Here is an 18497-nt window from a genome sequence, read left to right as displayed (position 1 = left end):
TGCATATGAACAATTGTTCCAGATATTTGGAACCCAGCTAATCAACATTTGACTGTATTTACTGCACATATATTTAATATGTTCACGAATTTCACTTCATTTGTAAACCTAAATCCTCAAGTGAAATGTTTCCTGCCATTTTTTTTTATTTTATGTTTTTTTTTTTAAATTTGAAAACAAAGGTTGAATGAAAAATTTTCATATGATTGCCAACTATAGAATTGGCAGTTTATTGCATTTCTGTTACTTTATTACTCATTGTGCAATATTCATAATTATATTCTGCCATTCTAGTGGAGTCCGCTTAAGGGAGCTAAGTACAGTAATTGCAGGAATTAAGCAGCTCAGACTATAAATGTCAACATAAGTTTTATTTAGCTATTTGAGACAAAGAAATGCATATAAATTTGACTGCTCCAGTGGCCTTAGTGGATAGAGTGTCTGCCTCAGAGACAGGAGGCTGTGGGTTTAAACCCTGGCCAAGTCATACCAAAGACTTTGAAAATAGTACTAGCATCTGCCTCACTTAGTTCTCAGCATTAAGAAGGTAGTGTTAGGATTGGTTGGCCAGGTGTCAGCATAATGTGACTGGGTGGGACATGATGCTACACATCTGTGGCCTGACATCTGAGTGCTAGACACAACTATAAACTGCCACGCTGCAGACATCATAGCAATATGACTGAAAAAGTATTACAGCTATGTTAAAAATCCAAATCACACACATACATATATAAAAATTGATTATTTTAACTAGATGTGTGTTTGTAAACCATTTTAAAATAGTCCATGTATAAAAAGTTTTAAAATATAATGAAAATTTCAAAAATTGCTATACAACATAATCTATTTGAGTCCACTCCATAAGGATACATACAAACCTATTAAATCTCGTTATTAAGCCTCAAGTGGTTTTGGCTTAACCATGCTAATTCAATTTTTGTCAAACAGGTTTCAAGCTGAAAATGTTTGATATGTTTTTTTAAAGGTCAAAAATTACTATGCACATAAAGATAATCAAGCCTTGCAGATTCATGTGACTCCAATGAGTGGTGTTTGTGCAATCTCACAAATGAGATTCTCAGGAAGAGTTAACAGACAGACAGGACCAAAGCATGAATCATTGCTGCCAGCAGTGTGGACATGAAGCCGTTTGTTAAAATTTTAGCAAATGTACCACGTTTACCCCTGATTAATTGCACTTAAAATGTACATGTAATAAATCTCTTACTGTATACAAGTTCATATTAACCATATGGAAAAATCTCATTCATGCAACCACAAATAAAACTATACATGTATCCAAATATACACAATAAACATGTTAGACATACTTAAAACTTTTTTATTATGCACTTTATAAATATCCTCTAATTATATTAATTCTACCCTCAAACTCTGAAATTGAAAAATACTTAAAGAAATCAAAAGTGGGTTCAAATTGATTCCCAAGGTCTAGAAAAGAGAGGTATGGATTTTCATTCTCACTGAAACTGACAATGTAAGCAAACTTAAAGAAAATAAATGATACCCCAAATATTCTGGACTAGTATCCTAATCACAGGGTATAATTTTGAAATCTAATCCAAAATGGTTTTAATATTTGCCCTGTAGCCCAATTAGCCCTCCTGCATGTCATACAGGGCAACCAAATGAGGCAACCATTTTGTGATGGAATTTTCCAAATGACATGTTCTTGGACTTTTAAAACATGCCTTGTCTGTATAGTAATATTTGGACTTTGTATTATAAGGATGCTATTATTCTTGTTTTGCTTTTGTTTCAAATGCCTTTTTTGAGAGCTTTTGCAACATCTTTACCTTTCACCTTTCCTCTCACCAGGGCTCCAGGTGGCTAAGTGGTCTAAGGCAGATCACTGGCATCTCACCTCTGTCTGCATGAGTTCAAGTCTCGAGCTCGGCCAATATGGGTATGTGAGATTTATTTGCCACCACATATAGCCTATCATGTGCTTAAAAATGACCTACATCAACAACCTTTTGTCTCAAGGTGCATAATTGACTTTTCGTTGGAGAGGTTTGTCTTTCTGATAATTTTTGCATAAGCCTTTCCCATTTTTTCTATCTAGCTTTTTCTTGGTTTTTAAGGATTGTGCTGATGTGCCATTCAAACCTATGCATACATACATGCATGCATGCATGCATGCATACACATCCACACACACACACACACACATACATACATACATACATACATACACATGCATGGACAAACACATACACACACACACATACATACATACACATGCATGGACATACACACACATATCAACCACATTAGTATTGATGTTGACATTTAAATATTTACAATAAAATTCATTATCTGAAAATACATCACAGTACAGGCAGTGAGATTCAGAAGGGCTAATGCCTTTGAAGATCCAGGTATTTCTTAAGCAAAATCAAAAATATTTTGTTTTCCTGTGATGTGTTTATTCTGAATCATTTGTTAGTTTATCTACGTCTGTATGCTCTCTTTTTTCCTCTCTGCCTTTGATAAATATAATATAATCCCCCTAAGCATGCAGAAGGCATTAAAACTAAAAAAGCTAACTCTGTCCATGCCCAAGGTTGTTCAGGAAAATGCTCTTCATTCTCCTCACTTTCAGTAGCTATTCTTGGAATGACATATTTTTCCAACTTAAAAGTGAACAAAAACACCCTGTCTAAAATAATGCTTAATACTGATTGGTCATATCTATGACAACCTGTTGTCTTTGGTTTCCTCATGTAGAAACACCCTGAGTATCTGGCCTTAGGTGGAATTAAGCAATCCTTGTTAAGAGTGCATTTGAGCCATGGCTTCATGATAGCATTCCATGTAAAATTTGTACGATAAAATACAAGCATTGACATGTCAACTAGCCCAGACTCAAGGAAACAGCACCTAGATTCATTAAGATAAGTGAATGTCTTAGGATTTGTGTAAGCTATTGTCGCAATGTATTCCTTTGATTGCCAAGCAAAAAAGTGCCGATCTCCACGATATTTTAACTGCTTTAAGTCCGTTGCATGAGCAATCCGACTTTGAGGACTTATCCAGATGACTGATCCAAACTCCTCAAGAATGGTCTGAAAAGATAAGATAAATTGACTGAAGAACAGAAAATCTGAAAAGCATTATGCTATTTGTTCCAAATCTAAAGCTATTTTAAATGGGTTGTTCGCAATGGACTTTGCTCATTACAATTTGCTTGATGGGGATCAAAATAGAGCAACTCATTTTTGGGAAATGAAAGTTTACAAAAACATAACCTAAATGGTGACATGAAATACAGGAAATTAAACTCTTTAAAGGTCTCATCAATGTAAAAGTGTATGAGTCATTTGGTTGAAATTCAACCATCCTTGGTAAAGGGGTATGCTGCTGAACCCAAAATTAGGAGAATGGGCTATCAAGGGCCATAATTCTTTTAAATAATATTGTAGAATGCTGTAAATCATACTGCTTTAACTTCTTATAAAAGATGCCTGCCTAATTTAGTTGTTGTTGTTGTTATAGGGTTTAACGCGATTTTTCAGCACAAGATAGGCTATACATGGCGGCCAGTATTAATGGTGGAGGAAGAACTCGGGGAAAACCACAGAAAGAACCACTGACCAATGAGAAGCTACCGGCAAGCTTTCTCACATGTCCACATTGGCCGAGCCCGGGACTTGAATCCATACAGACAGAGGTGAGATAGAAGTGATCCATGACGGAGAGTACTTTAGACCACTCGGCCGCCCCGCCTAATTTGGTAAGAATCCAACTACCCTGATAATTTAATGCTGTAGAAACCATAGTCAGGATGACTGGCAACCGGGGCCCTAACACCTGTATCAAGAAATGATGGAAATTGAACTCTAAGGTCTTATCTAAGCTACATGTTAAATTTGGCTGAAATCTAAACAAGAGTCCCTTGAAGTACACGCACTCTACTGGGAGAGAAGAATTTTTATGAATTCAAGATAAGACTATTTCATCCTTTTTACTACAGAGTATTGAAACCATCTGTGATAATCTTCAGCAACAACATGATTTTAGCTGCCATGGTAGACATACTGGATATCAGATTGGCACCATTCTCATGAAGAACCAAGTTGACATCCTTAGAAGTCTTTAAGTGAGAATTCCATGTCAGGATGACCATCATTTCAGAGGGAATGATGACAAGAAGATTATCAAGACAGCCATCCTGTTTGATGTATGATTGACACCACTTTCATTTACAACCAGCTAGGTTTCATATCTCTGCAGGATACGAATCTCATAAATCCCAAATCCATTGAGAGCCTGATGAACATCTATGGAATGCATCAGCACTTCTATCCAACTCTATCACATCAAAAGTGATTAGAAGAAATGGTAACACCCAAAAAAATTGGACAACCCAGTTTCAGAAGTTTGTCAACTAACAAAAAGTAGCTGAATGTCTTCAACAGCGCATTCAAAGAGGCAAAATAGAGAAAGGTATAGAGATCAAGTTTGCACCCAAGATTTACAAACTGGCCTGAATTTGTATTCATGTGGAACAATATCCTTTTTTAAATCTCTGTAAAAAAATAACCGACCTAGCTTTTACCCATGCACTCAAGAAAGCAGATGAGTGTGATACAGGCTTTCTATAAGGTAGGAAGTCTCTCAGAGACCACTGCCCACTCAATCTATTTGATGATTTGGAAGCAGCATATGATTTTCAATAGCCAGAACTTTGCCTACAAATTGATCCAAATTACTACTCTCAAATTAGAGTACATTACTCCTGTTAAAACTGGTACCATACTGCCAGCAACAGCCTTAATAAAGTGTGAAGCATACGATCTTACCAGGCCCGCAAGCTAGGGGGCCCCAAACATTTTTTACATTTATTCTTACTAAATTTGCCTTTTAAATTAAAATTTTCCGTGTTCTATTTTTAACATAGAAATTATTCTTTCACAAATAAAACCTATATTTGTCTATGAATATTTCACAGAATTTCTTCAGTGATATAGAAATTAGATTTTGGGGGCCCAATGTCTTCATTTCACACTGGGCCCGCACAGCCCTAAAACTGCCAATGATACTGCATTCTAGCAGTGTCATATCTTTACCTATGACAACAATAATTTTTTCTCCAATAGGCAATTTGATATCTCACTAATTGCCAACCTGACTCTGCCATATACATTCCAAAACTCTCCCACTTGCACACAGAGAACTGGTTCTAAATTAAGATATTATTTAATAAGAGCTCAATTTTGAAGCTAATACCAGGTTACACAGGTAAACTATTAGCAAACAAAATATTTGATTATGAAACCATTAATTGCACCTTTTTCATGAAATGGATAAATCTAAAATATTTAGAAGCACGTTTATAACCTTCAGATATACATCTGAGTCAATATGTCCTTGTGTTATGTGTAATGTTATTTACTTACTCACCAGGCACTTCAGTGTCCTTGTGTTATGTGTAATGTTATTTACTTACTCACCAGGCACTTCAGTGTCCTTGTGTTATGTGTAATGTTATTTATTTACTCACCAGGCACTTCAGTGTCCTTGTGTTATGTGTAATGTTATTTACTTACTCACCAGGTACTTCAGTGGCAAAAAATATGTAGGTGAGACTAAAAGGGAATTCCAAGTGAGAATAAAAGCACACCTTAGTGATTATCTGAAATAAGAAGGAAACAATGTGGATATCCAAAATAAGAAGGAGACCCAATTGTTAAAACAAATTAACCAACATCAACACAATATAATGTGTACAGTAGCAAATGACAGTAATCATTCAATCCAATCCAGAGCTCTCTAGTAGCAATATTAAAACAGAATGATTATGAGAGAACTTCAATGGATACACCAATTAAATATGCAACATCAGGTAGGGATCAACATTTCTGTTTAAATGGGAGTCCAGGCATTTGTATTTTAAGAGGTAGATCAGTGAAAACCCCATGTTAATATAGCCATCCACTGGGGAGTAGACAAACCCCATGTCAAAATAACTTTCCATTTAAAAGGAATAGCAACAAGATTCTGAAGACGGCCACCATGGTGGTATATTGCAAATTGTATTAGCACCAATTTAATTTACCTGTATGTCTCCATTAATCCACCACATTGAACACAAGATAATATCAATTTCAATTCCTGCAATACTGTGTACTTCAATGGAGGGTGCCTTATGTCACTGGATTTTTAAAAAACTCTAAACCTGTGCTCTTCTCCATTATAAGGTTCGGTACCATCTGAAATATCATAGCCAGTTCTGTAACACTTGTATTTAAGTCACTGATCACTACTACTCTTTAGTTGCCTTCTCTGGAAACAATCTTTTGTGTTCTCTAGTGCACTGTATAAATTATAAAAGTGTATATACTCACTAACAAGGTTCACTCAACTACAAACATCATCAAGCCTGATCTGCCATCATATTATAATATGCAGGAAAATCAAAGTCTGTGTTTGTTCAACACATGGCATTGACCCAGACCTGCTGGCACATTATACAGAAGTGCAAGATCTGGGTCTGAGCAGTCTGCAGTTGGACGACTTATCAATGAGAATGTGCACCAAGTGTCTGACCCAAAGATGAGGTACCATACTTAGGACCACCAGAGACTACTCTAGGAGAATGGTTCCCAAGAGAGAAGGCAATAACAGATTTAGTGCATCACATCATTTTTATGCATGGGTGTAATGCCTGTGAAGCAGCTGTAATTCCTAAATCATGTTGCTGCATGGCTGTAATGTTTGTGGAACAGCTGTAATCACTACATCATGTTGATGCATAGCTGTAATGTCTGTGGAACAGCTGTAATTATTACATCATTTTGATGCATGGCTGTAACATTTGTGGAACAGCTGTAATTACTACATCATGTTGGTGCATGGCTGTAATGCCTGTGGGACGTCTGTAATTACTACATCATGTTGATGCATGATTGTAATGCCCGTGTAACAGCTGTAATTATCACATCATTTAGATGCATGACTGTAATGCCTGCTGGAACAACTGTAATGACCACATCATTTTGATGCATGGCTTTAATACCTGTTGGAACAACTGTAATAGCCACATCACTTTGATGCATGGTTGTAATGCCTGCTGAACAACTGTAATGACTACATCATTTTGATGTATGACTGTAATGCCTGTTGGAACAGTTATAATTACATCATTCTGATGCATGGCTGTAATGATTGTTGGAACAGCTGTAATTACCAAATCACTCTGATGTATGGCTGTAATGCCTGCTGGAACAGCTGTATTTACTACATCATTTTGATGCATGACTGTAATGCCTGTTGGCACAGTTAAAATTACATCATTCTGATGCATGGCTGTAATGATTGTTAGAACAGCTGTAATTACCAAATCATTTTGACACATGGCTATAATGACTGTTGGAACAATTGTAATTACCACGACATTTTGATGCATGTACGTAAAGCCTGTTGGAACAGTTGTAATTACTACATTATTTGTACCATCCTAAACAAAATTCCTTTAATCAGAATTTGTGAATTTATTATGTCACACACTAATACCTGAATAATTATTGGTCTCCAAGCATAGCTGCTGATGTCTCCAACATGGCTTGGGTATTGGCTTGTGTGAAAACTGCGCACTTCTACAAAGCCATATTTCTTTAACTAAAAATGAATAAAAATTGAAATTAAGTGATGACAAATAAACAATTAACAAATTGTTCCAATTCTAATAATAATTTTAAAAAATGCATCTGATTGCTTTACCTCATAATTTGGCTATTTATCAACTGAAAAGTAGATTTCGTACTATTTTCAAAAGAAGCAGTTTTACAAACTAATGTAAATTTTGGCTGAATTTCTAAAAATGAAATGAGAAAACCAAGTGATTGTACTTATGGAACTTCAATATTTCTGGTTACACAAGTTAGGATAGACAAAAGGACAAATAAAATGATAGAAACAGACAAATCGACAGACAGAAAAAAGATAAAGAGATGAAATTTTTTACCAGTTCTGCCTCACTTCGATAGAGTCCAATGTCATACACAATCATCTTAGCATCAGGAAAGAGTTTCTTCACACGCTGGTTAAACTGCTTGATCAGACCTTGTACATCCCAAAAGTCTGAGGATGTTACTGCAGTGACCAAGGCTGGAATACTGCTCAGCTCCCTGGGAGATTCTGTCCCTACAAAATTACTTGAATATCTCTCAGGACCAAGTCTCATCAAATAAGGGCCAGCATCCCCTTTAGGGTAATTCTGGACAAACTTCTCATTTTCTATTGGATCAGAACCCAAATGCTCACAACAATTGGTCACCTCAAGGTCACTGTCATCTATGAACTTGTAAAGGAGAAAGTACTCAAACCCCTTGAAGGTGAAAGTAGCTATAAAAAGCCAGAAGCAAACAGAGGCCACTACCATGTATGGTGATAATGGAAATGCTGGGGCCTTTTTGCCACCAGCCCCAAAGTTCCCATAGAGAGGAAGTGGAGGATTGCTGTCAAACCGGTTCATTTTGATGATCCACTGAAAATAATAAAATAAAATTAATTTTTTTTGGTATTTTCTTTCCCAAACATTTAGTAAGTGCATGAATAGCTAACACACAAAAATAAATCCCTAATAAGATCACATTATTCAAGAGATGATTTGTAAAGTGTTGATTATTTTGTCAAATTCTAACAAGGCAATAGTGTTTACAAAGATATGCTAATGTTAGTGATACAAAGTCTAACTGTTGCCATAAAGATAAATTTGTCTGTCTTGCAGTCTGGTGTACATATTATTAGGGGCCCACTAGGCTGTTTAATAAATGGCCCCATTGACCTCAAACACTACCCTCAACTCTTTAGTGCAGTGAAAACGTATTCTTAATCAGGTCACAAGCTCCTGAGAGTTAGACAAGCCCTCATATGTAATGGGAACCCAGGATACAAATCTAAATGCCATGGTAAGGTACTAAACCTGGTTCATCTATCTCACAGTCATGTGCACATACCACTAGATCAGACAAACCAGACCAGCTAGTCTGGTTAGAGAGTGGCCAAATATGCCCACACTGCTAATACTCCTCCACCCATTTGGCATTCACCCATTAATGTCTCGCAGATTAATTTCTCAGAGCAGTTAAAATGTATTCCCCACTAGGCCTCCAGTTCCTGACAGTACATCTAATGGGAAGGGGTACAGATTCTCACTGTCACTGATGGGAATCAAACCTTGTTTGTCTGTCTTGCAGTCAAATACATTTACCACTAGACTAAATAGTCCAAACCACCTAGTCTGGCTCATAAGTGGCTGTATATACCTAAACCACTATATCATCACTTGTATGCATTTTTAAGTATTATTTGATCAAAATACGTCACAAGATTACATGAAACTTCAAAAAGACGAAACGGAACAATTTAGGTGAAGTTTGCAATATTCCAGAACAATGATATAAAATTCTTTGCCAGGTTGCATTCAAGCAGCAAAAACTGTTCACATAAAACATAATATTAAATGTTTGATCCATGACTTTCTGCTCTGTATTTTCTGATACCCTTTGTTATTGTCACTTGCTTAAAGTTTGTACATGTACGGAATATGTCACCAAGTACTGCTTCATTTTTGATGCTCATCATGATGTAACTTTCAATTCCAACGTATGTTCAATAGAGAAGCTGATCAAAACATAGACTACCAGTAACAGATACATCTTAATCTACCTTCATTGATAAAGAAACTATTATTATTATTATTATTAGTATTAGTATTTTTGTTTATGTTAAACTGGTATCTGAAAATGCTTTAGAAAAAGCTTTAACTGACACAGAGATGGTCGTACAGATGTACCTCAAGTTCTATTTTACAAAACTGTACAAAGGCATGTGTGTATACCAATGCCTGAATACATCCAAAAAGAAAACAAACTTTCAAGATACAATTATTCCGTGACTTAGTACTAAAAACAGAATGGGAACCAAGGTAGCTCAGTTGAAGACAGGGCTGTATTATCCAATAGTCACAGGGGTAATAAGAAGATATAGTACAAAAAGTCATGCATCAAACATGAAACCATGCTACTGCAAAGTGTATACAGAAAGTGGCCGAGTCACATCACTGTAAATCATTTTATTAAAGAAGTGACTAAGGCCCCCAAGGGTCTTAATTCGACCCTTACTTGATGGGGTACTGGGTTTGATTCCTGCCCGAGCCAGCCTGGGTCCACTGCCTCTGAATGGCACTTAACTCTAAATTCCATGGCATAAGTCAATATTGTGTGCCATTAAAGTCAACAAACAAACAAAATAGCAACAAAAACTAATGATATGTGGAAGTAATCCTTCTTTGAACTGGCGATTTTTCAATGGAGGTCCCATCCAAACATTGTAAAAATACGTACCAGGCCTTAGATGTTACAGTCATGCAATACAGACTATTAACATCATCACACCATAACTGTATAACTGTATTTGCATGTTATTATAAGCTATTATTTTAACTTTCACATGTCATTATAACATGTCATCTTAATCTTAATCATAACCTAATATTTTAATCTTTTATCACTAACAGTTTGCCAATTTGAAACTTATCTCATATTTTCACTGTAACAGTAATTGTTTGGCTCGCATATCCTGGTTTACAAATGGATCGAAATCCCAATGAGGAGGTTAAGCAAAAATCGGCAGAGAGAGAGAGAGAGAGAGAGAGAGAGAGAACGCTACTAGGCTGTACCACTTAGTTTGTTCAAACGTAATATCTCCAAAACGGCTAAGATCAGCTGTATCTTCACTTCAATCTGATTACTCAAGAATAATTCAAAACGGGGCAGCGTGGTCTCTTCATGTACATATGCATGCCTGGCCTTGCTCAAAATAAATGAATTCTCTATTATTCACCGATACCGACTACGGCTGAATTCGGCTTTTCTTCGCGTTCGTGTTTTCCGTAATCGCCTTGGTGATGTAAACAATCAAAGCGCTGAACTGTGTACTTAACCGTTACGGACCGAAAATTAGTATGCGGCAAGATCAGAACAGTTCAAATTGCGAACACGGTACATTTTTTCCATCCTCAGCAAATTCTCGCGTACATCCGAATTATCGCAATGACTAAACGTGTGTGTGTGTGTGTGTGTGTGTATGTGTGTGTGTGTGTGTGTGATATGGGTTCTTAATGTAGCCTGAACAATTTTTAGTCAGATTGATACGATGTCTGCAGTGTGGCAGTTTACAGTGATGTCAAGCACTGGGGCATCATGCCGCAGACACGAAGCACGATGTCCCACCCAATCACATTATCCTGACACCAGGCAAACCAGTCCTAACACTTGATTCTTAATGATGAGTGCCTAGCGAAGCAGCTGTTCGTATCATATTTATAAGTCTTTGTTATGACTCGTCTTGGGTTCGAACCCGCGACCTCCCGCATCCGAGGCGTACGCTCTAACCAGTAGGCCACCGGAGTGGTAACAAGTATTAGTATTCCAAAAATCTCGAAATCTCGTAAATATTCAGTTCTTTGCTTGGTACCCACTGCAAAAGAAACAAAAATAAACTTTAAGATTTCAGTGTTAGGGGACAGAATGAGTAGGTCAGGTCACGTATTTGAAGCAGGGGTATGCCTTCTATTTGGGACCAAAACGGGAGGGGTGGTACTTGAGTGAAGGGTGGGTGGTTTTATGAATCACATGTTACGAAAATGACTACAGCAGAAATCTACCGTATTCAAGCGTCTGTACCAACAAGTTTTACAAAGCTTGTTACGGCATGACTTACATCTATGGATTGGTCAAACATTTATCTATCACTACCATTTAGTAATTTCAGCTCTTGTCCACAAAGTTATGGCGTATAAAAAGTCTCAGTAACTGTGCGAGAAGGACGGGTTGGTATTAGGCAACGGAGGAGCTGTTGGGAGCTTTTTTTCTTCTGTAGCTGAAATGTGTATAATATTTAAGTAGTGAATGGGGGCACTTTACGTACAATGGGAATTAGCATTACAGACCCCCCCTGGGTTAGATTACGTACAATGGAAATTTAACATGGCGAAAAATCGTGGGTCAGATTACGTACAAGGGGAATTAACATGGCGATAAATCGTGGGTCACTCTACGTACAAGGGGAATTTAACATGGCGATAAATCGTGGGTCACTCTACGTACAAGGGGAATTTAACATGGGGAATAGAGTTTGGGCTTGTTTAGGGACAAGGGGAATGGAACATGGGATTTTTTTTCTTTTTTTTTAAAAAAAAATTTTTTAAAAAAGGGGTAGGCAATTCAAAGACTATCTCTTTTCGAGAAATATGGCTGGCCCTGAAAAGGGCCTTTGGGTTTTTCTTCTTCTTCTTTTAACTTCTTAACTTCTTCCACCATCCTCTTATTTTGTCCATCATTCCTTTCTTCTTTTTCTTTTCTGTTTCCGGCAACCAGTCCGGGTGGCCCATGGCCCGGAACTTCTCTTGGATTTTCATCCAGTTTGTGTTCAGTTTTTCAAATTCATCCCTTTTTTTTCTATCTTCTTCTTCTTTTCTTTCTTTATACCATCTCTCTTTAATCTTCTTGACTTCTACCTCCATCACTTTTCTCATCAACTCCTCTCCTTTCCTCAGTCTTTCCTGGCCTCTCTCCACATAAGAGCACTCTGTCCCATGTGACATTTTTTCAAGAAAGCACCTGACTTTGCTTGCATTGTCAAGTGCTTCCTTTAGGCTTCCCACTCTGACATAGGTGGGATTTATCATACCTCTCAATCTTTTTTCCTCCTCTTTAATCATTCCTGCTATCAGTTCTTTGGCTATGTTTAGACATTTAGCGTAGTCCAGGTACTCTGCTATCTTCCATTCTTTTTCCAGTCTCTCCACTACATAGATACCATCTATTATCCAGTTGTATATATGTACCAAATTGTTGAACAAGTCACTTGCAACCACCATCTTCTTGTTTACTTATTCCGTAGAATGGTTCGAACGACGAACGTGGTGGCTTATTATAGTGAAAGCGCGGACGTGATGGAAAACATCCCCTAAAAAACATAAAATTAGTTAGTTAGTTAGTTGGATTATAGTGGTTTTCGTTCTTTTGAACATGTACCACTTTTTTATTCACGCACTGCGTGATTTTTAATTACTCCTGGGGGAAGGAAAAGGAGCCTCATCGCCCAGGCTTTTATGTACTCAAAGAGTACTTTTTAATTTAGCCACTCAGGTGTAGGACTAACTAGTCCTTAACAAGCTGACTGAAAGGCTAATAGACATGAGTGGGAATAGTCACACCACACACTCGTGTTTCTTAGTTGGATTGAAATGCCCCAGGTGTCAAACCAAGCAGTATGTGACTCCCGCCACGATTGGTCGGCAGCGATGAGGTCACATTAGGACACCCGGTCTTGTGGCATTGACGAAGTGGCCCGCTTTTTTGATATCATCAATTGCCTTTCCCAGTCCGATATTCCGGTAGACAGAGCCTTCCTTTTTTCCACTCTGTTTAGGTGGTGCAGGTTCATCAGCTTCATCGCCGCTGGATGATGATACTTCCAGGGCCGCTGCCAGCGTGGAAGTTTCAAATTCTTCAGTGTCGTCTGCCAACATTGCCTGGATTTGGCTGAGTATGTTAGTAGAAATAGCTGTGGAAGCTTGATTTAAAAGTTCAGCCAGATGTTGTTTAAGAGACAAGGAGACGGTTAGGAGTATTTTTTTTTTTTTTTTTTTTTTTTTTGTTTTCTTTTTTTTTTTTATTCATCAATTCCTTATTTATTTTGATTCCCTATCTTATTGGTTTGGAATGAAAACTTGTTTTTATGGTTGTTTGTATGTTATTATGGAGTCCTGTTTTAATTAATTCCTATTTTCCTATTTTAATTTTTTGTGGCCTTAATTGGTTTTTATTATTCGGGGTATGAACGGCTGTGTCAGTTTGTGAACCTACGAGACCTAGCAGGCCGTCATAATTCCCAAACAGTGATTTTGTAATATTCGTCCTTAACTGGTTTTTATTATTCGGGCTATGAACGGCTGTGTCAGTCTGTGAACCCACGAGACCGAGCCGGCCGTCATAATTCCCAAACAGTGATTTGTTATATTTTTAACTGGTCTTTGATTTACTTTCTTAGATTTTTTTGAGTAGATTGGATTCGTGTATAAAACTTATGATATTTTTGAATGTTAGATTAATATTGGGGTATGTGTTCATCAAGAATTCTGGGTATGTTGTAGGGGATCCAATTTTATGCTGTTTAACTTTAAACTTAGCCCTTTCTTTTTCAAGTGTATGGCAGTTGTTAAAAATATGCTCTATGTCTTCTGGGACCCTGCAGTGGTAGCAGTTAGGGTTATGTGGTTGTGGTCCTATGTACTGTCCGAAGCTGTTAGCCAGCCTGGTTTTGCCCGTGAGTATTCTATTTATGAATTTTTGTTCACTGCCTTTTGTTTTGGGTGGTTTCCTATTTCTACATACTTCTTTAATGATGGTTTTTAGTTTCCTGCCTTGAGTGCTTGTGTTCCATAATTCCTGCCATTTATTATCAATGAGGGTTTTAGATATGCTATTGAGTTCGCATATGCTATAATCTAGGTTGATGTGAGTGGTTTCGTTTAGTTTTTGTTTAGCTGTTATATCTGCCATATCGTTACCTGGTATGTTAATATGGGATGGTATCCACATAAATTCTACTTGTAAGTTATTATTGTTCAGTATTTTTAACAATAAATTGGTTTGCCTAAGATAGTTTTCTCTTGATGTAGTGTTGTTATTAAGTATTGAGTTTATGACGCTTAGCGAGTCACTTATTATTACCGCTTGGGGTATTTTGTTCTCTTTGATCCATTTGAGTGCTTCAAGTATGGCCCAGAATTCAGCTGTGTATATAGAGCAGAGGTTAGGTAGTCTTCTTCCTACTTTAATGTTAAGTTCGGGGATTACGTAAGCTGCTGCTGTTCTGGGTGGTTCTGTAATTTTGGATCCATCAGTGTAAATCTTAATGTAGTTGCAATATTTTGAGTTGATTTCTTCTGTACAGATTGTGTTTAGTTTGAGTTCCTGTTCGTTTTTATTGCCATATTTCGTAATGAGGGTGTTAACTGTGGGGTTGATATTTATCCATGGTTCTTTGTCATAGTGATTTGCAATTTCTGCTTGGAGTTTGTCTATAGGAAGTTGTTCAACTAATTGATGGACTAATTTCCCTGCTGGTATGTTTTGTGATAATTTAGTTCTAAAAGGTATGTTGCATTTATTTATAGCTAGCCGGGTGGGGTGTGTGTCTGTGTATTTTGTTAGCCTGGCTGCATATCTGAGGGTGAGTTCTTGTCTTCTAAGGTGGAGCGGCAGTTCTCCAGTTAAGATTTGAAGTTCCACTAGTGATGTGGATGGTAGTGCACCAGTGCAAATAATTAGGGCCTTTCTTTGTATGCTATCTAGTTTTTTGAGGTTATTTTGCGGTGCCGAGTTGTAAATTTGGCATCCGTAATCTAGTTTAGATCTAATTAACGATTTATATAAAGCTAGTAAGGTTTCTTGATTGGATCCCCAGGTGGTTCCTTTAAGGGTTGTAAGGAGGTTAAGGTCTTTATTACACCTTTTGACTAGTTCGTTTATGTGGTGTCCCCAGTTTAGCTTTGAGTCATAATGCATTCCTAAAAATCGTGCTACATTTACGAATTTAATTTCTTGATTTTGGATGGTGAGTTTGGGAAACTGATTTTGTAATTTACGTTTGGTGGTGAATAATACTGCTATGGTTTTTTCATGGGATATTTTGAAACCCCATTTATCAGCCCATTTCCCTATTTTGTTTAAACTTGTTTGAATATCGCTGATTACTTTGTGGTTGGAAGGGTTTCCTGCTCTCCATAATCCACTATCATCAGCAAATTGTGAGAGTTCAATTAGTTTTGATGTTAAGTTGGTGTCCAAGTCATTAATCATGATGTTGAAAAGGGTTGGGCTGAGTACGCTCCCTTGTGGTGTACCGTTTTCAAGTGTGTGTGGTTCAGAGTAGGTGTCGCCGACTCTGGTTGATATTTTACGGTCAGCGAGGAAGTTTTCAATGAATTTAAACATTCGACCTGTGATGGCGTAGTGGCTGAGTTTGGCTAATAAGCCTTTGGTCCATACAAGGTCGAATGCCTTTTCGAGGTCAATAAATACTGCAATTAAATTCCTATCAGCTTTGCGTTTGGAGTTGAACGCCAATTTAATTGCGGTTTCTAATCGTATTAGTTGATCCGTGGTGGATCTTTTGTTTCTAAATCCGCATTGATTATCGGAGATTAAATTATTGCTCTCTAGGTGGTGTTTGAGTCGGTTGGTGACTATGGTTTCCATGATCTTACAAATGTTGTTTGTTAGGGAAATGGGTCTGTAGGAGCTAATATCGTTAGGGTCTTTTCCTTGCTTGGGTATTGGAATTACTATTGCGTGTTTCCATTTATCGGGTAGTTTGCCTGAGGTCCATATTTGGTTTAGTAATTTAATAATTGTTTGTTTAATGTTATTTGGGATATTTTTGTATATTGTGTATCCTATTTGATCTTCCCCTGGGCTAGTTTCGTTTTTGGTTTTCAATGCTAGGTCCCATTCGTAAGTTGTAATGTCTTTATTTAGGTTCGAGACTTTGGGACCGAGGTCTTTAAAGAGATTACTATGGGTTCTTTCTACTTTGTCCCTATGTAATTGAAATGCTGGGGTGTGGTTGGTGTTGCTACTCATATCTGAGAAATGCTGAGCTAGTCGGTCAGCCTTTTCTTTATTAGTAATGGCTCCAGCTATTTTTGGAGTGGTGTTAGTTGTCTTTCCTCTAATTGATCTAATCTTATCCCAGACTTGTTTGGTACTAGTTGTGATATTGATATTCGTGCAGTAATTATGCCAAGTTGATTCCTTTGCCTGTTTAATTATGTTTTTAAGGTTTTTCTCCTTTTGTTTATATATAGTGAAATCAATAGAGTTTTTAGTGCGTTTGAATTTATTGAGGGCTTTTTTCTTATCAGTGATGGCTTGTTTGCATTCATCATTCCACCATGGGACTCCTTGTTTATGTGGGTTACCACTGGTTTTGGGTATGTTAGTGGTGGCTGCCTTTAGTATGGTATCAATCAGGTCTTCGTAATATTTATTAATATTATCATTTTCTATGTTTTTTGTGTCTATTTTGCTTAGTGTTTCATTAAATGAGGTCCAATCTGCTTTTGAATATATCCATCTAGGGGTTCTTTTTAGCGAGTTGTATTGGACCGTCATCTGCAGGGTGACTATTACTGGAAAGTGGTCACTGCCCAAGGGGTCAGTTTGATCCACTCTCCAGTCCGCCACCTGGGTTATTGATGGCGAGCAAATGGTGAGGTCGATGGCGGACATGAGACCGTTTTCTGGGTTAAGGCGTGTTTTTGTACCGTCATTTAAAATGGCTAAGTTAGATTCTGCGGTCCATTCTTCAATCAATTTGCCTCTTTTGTCCGTCACACCGCCCCCCCATAGCTCGTTATGGGCATTGAAATCTCCACAGATGACGATCTGATTTACTCGTTTGTGATCATTTATTTGTTTGTAAGTAATTAAGTTAGCTGTGCCTGATGTTCCCCCTGGGTCATAAATATTGAATATTTGTATTTGACCCTTGCCTGTATGAATTATGAGGGACTGAATTTCGAATGCTTCGTTGCTACCTGGGGTTGGTGTTATGGTTATTGTTTTTACATTCGGGATGTTATCTGCTATATAGATGGCTAAACCCCCACCTCCTTGTCCCGTGGTTCGATTTTTGAAGTGACCTGGGGCATATCCTGGGAGTTTGGGTATTTGTTTGGTTCTACTTGTTATTTTTGTTTCTTGAATGCATATAATATCTGGTTTGTGTTCTAAGCTTTGTAATTTGGCTTTGAGTTCACTGATATTACTTATTAAGCCTCTAGCATTCCATTGATCTTACCTAGATCATGACCCAACATCGCGCGTACGTGAAGGAAAACATCCCCCTACTTTCTCATTTCATATAATATAACCACAACTATACTCTCTACATACGCTAAGAATCAATAAATAAACCCATAATCTACTATTCACACAAACTTACTTCACTATTTACGAACACAAACTTACTTCAACATTTACAAACACAAACACACACACACACACACACACACACACACACACACACACACAAACACATACACTTTCAGTATTAAAAAAGAGTTAGTGTTTATTTTCACACTACTCTACCTACACTCATTGGCAAATTAATAGTTATTTCTTTTCTAGAGTATTGGGTAGCCCTGAAAAGGGCTGTTGGCTTTTTTCAACTCCAGATGCACCTATCTAATGGTTGCACCTTCCTGGCCTTGCGCCACACACGCATCTTCTTCCCCAGTCTTCTTTCACCTTTCTTCTGGGGAGCGCAGAGGGAGGATGATTCGCTTCAACACCCCAATCCTCTGTCTCGGGAATATTGAACGACATCCTCTCTTCTCTTTTCTTTTCCTCTTCTTCCCTCTCTCTTCTCTCCTCCTCTTCTTTCTTCATTCT

At 37.5% G+C, this 18497-nt stretch overlaps 1 protein-coding gene across 1 annotated transcript; it reads right to left on the bottom strand.

The window, feature by feature from the left end:
• Nucleotides 1-350: 350 nt before the first annotated feature.
• LOC149782005 (uncharacterized) lies at nucleotides 351-10918 on the bottom strand. Its single transcript, XM_089933408.1, has 4 exons — nucleotides 10712-10918; nucleotides 7994-8515; nucleotides 7543-7647; nucleotides 351-3092 (listed from the first exon to the last, which is right to left on the bottom strand). The coding sequence occupies exons 2-4, from the start codon at nucleotides 8501-8503 to the stop codon at nucleotides 2475-2477; spliced, it is 1233 nt and encodes a 410-aa protein (XP_089789534.1). The 5' UTR covers nucleotides 8504-8515; nucleotides 10712-10918; the 3' UTR covers nucleotides 351-2474.
• Nucleotides 10919-18497: the final 7579 nt, after the last annotated feature.

This window comes from Sinohyriopsis cumingii, chromosome 15, assembly GCF_028554795.1.
Source record: "Sinohyriopsis cumingii isolate HCF-2022 chromosome 15, ASM2855479v2, whole genome shotgun sequence".
Classification (NCBI taxonomy): Eukaryota; Metazoa; Mollusca; class Bivalvia; order Unionida; family Unionidae; genus Sinohyriopsis; species Sinohyriopsis cumingii.
This window is presented reverse-complemented; position numbering and strand designations above follow the sequence as displayed.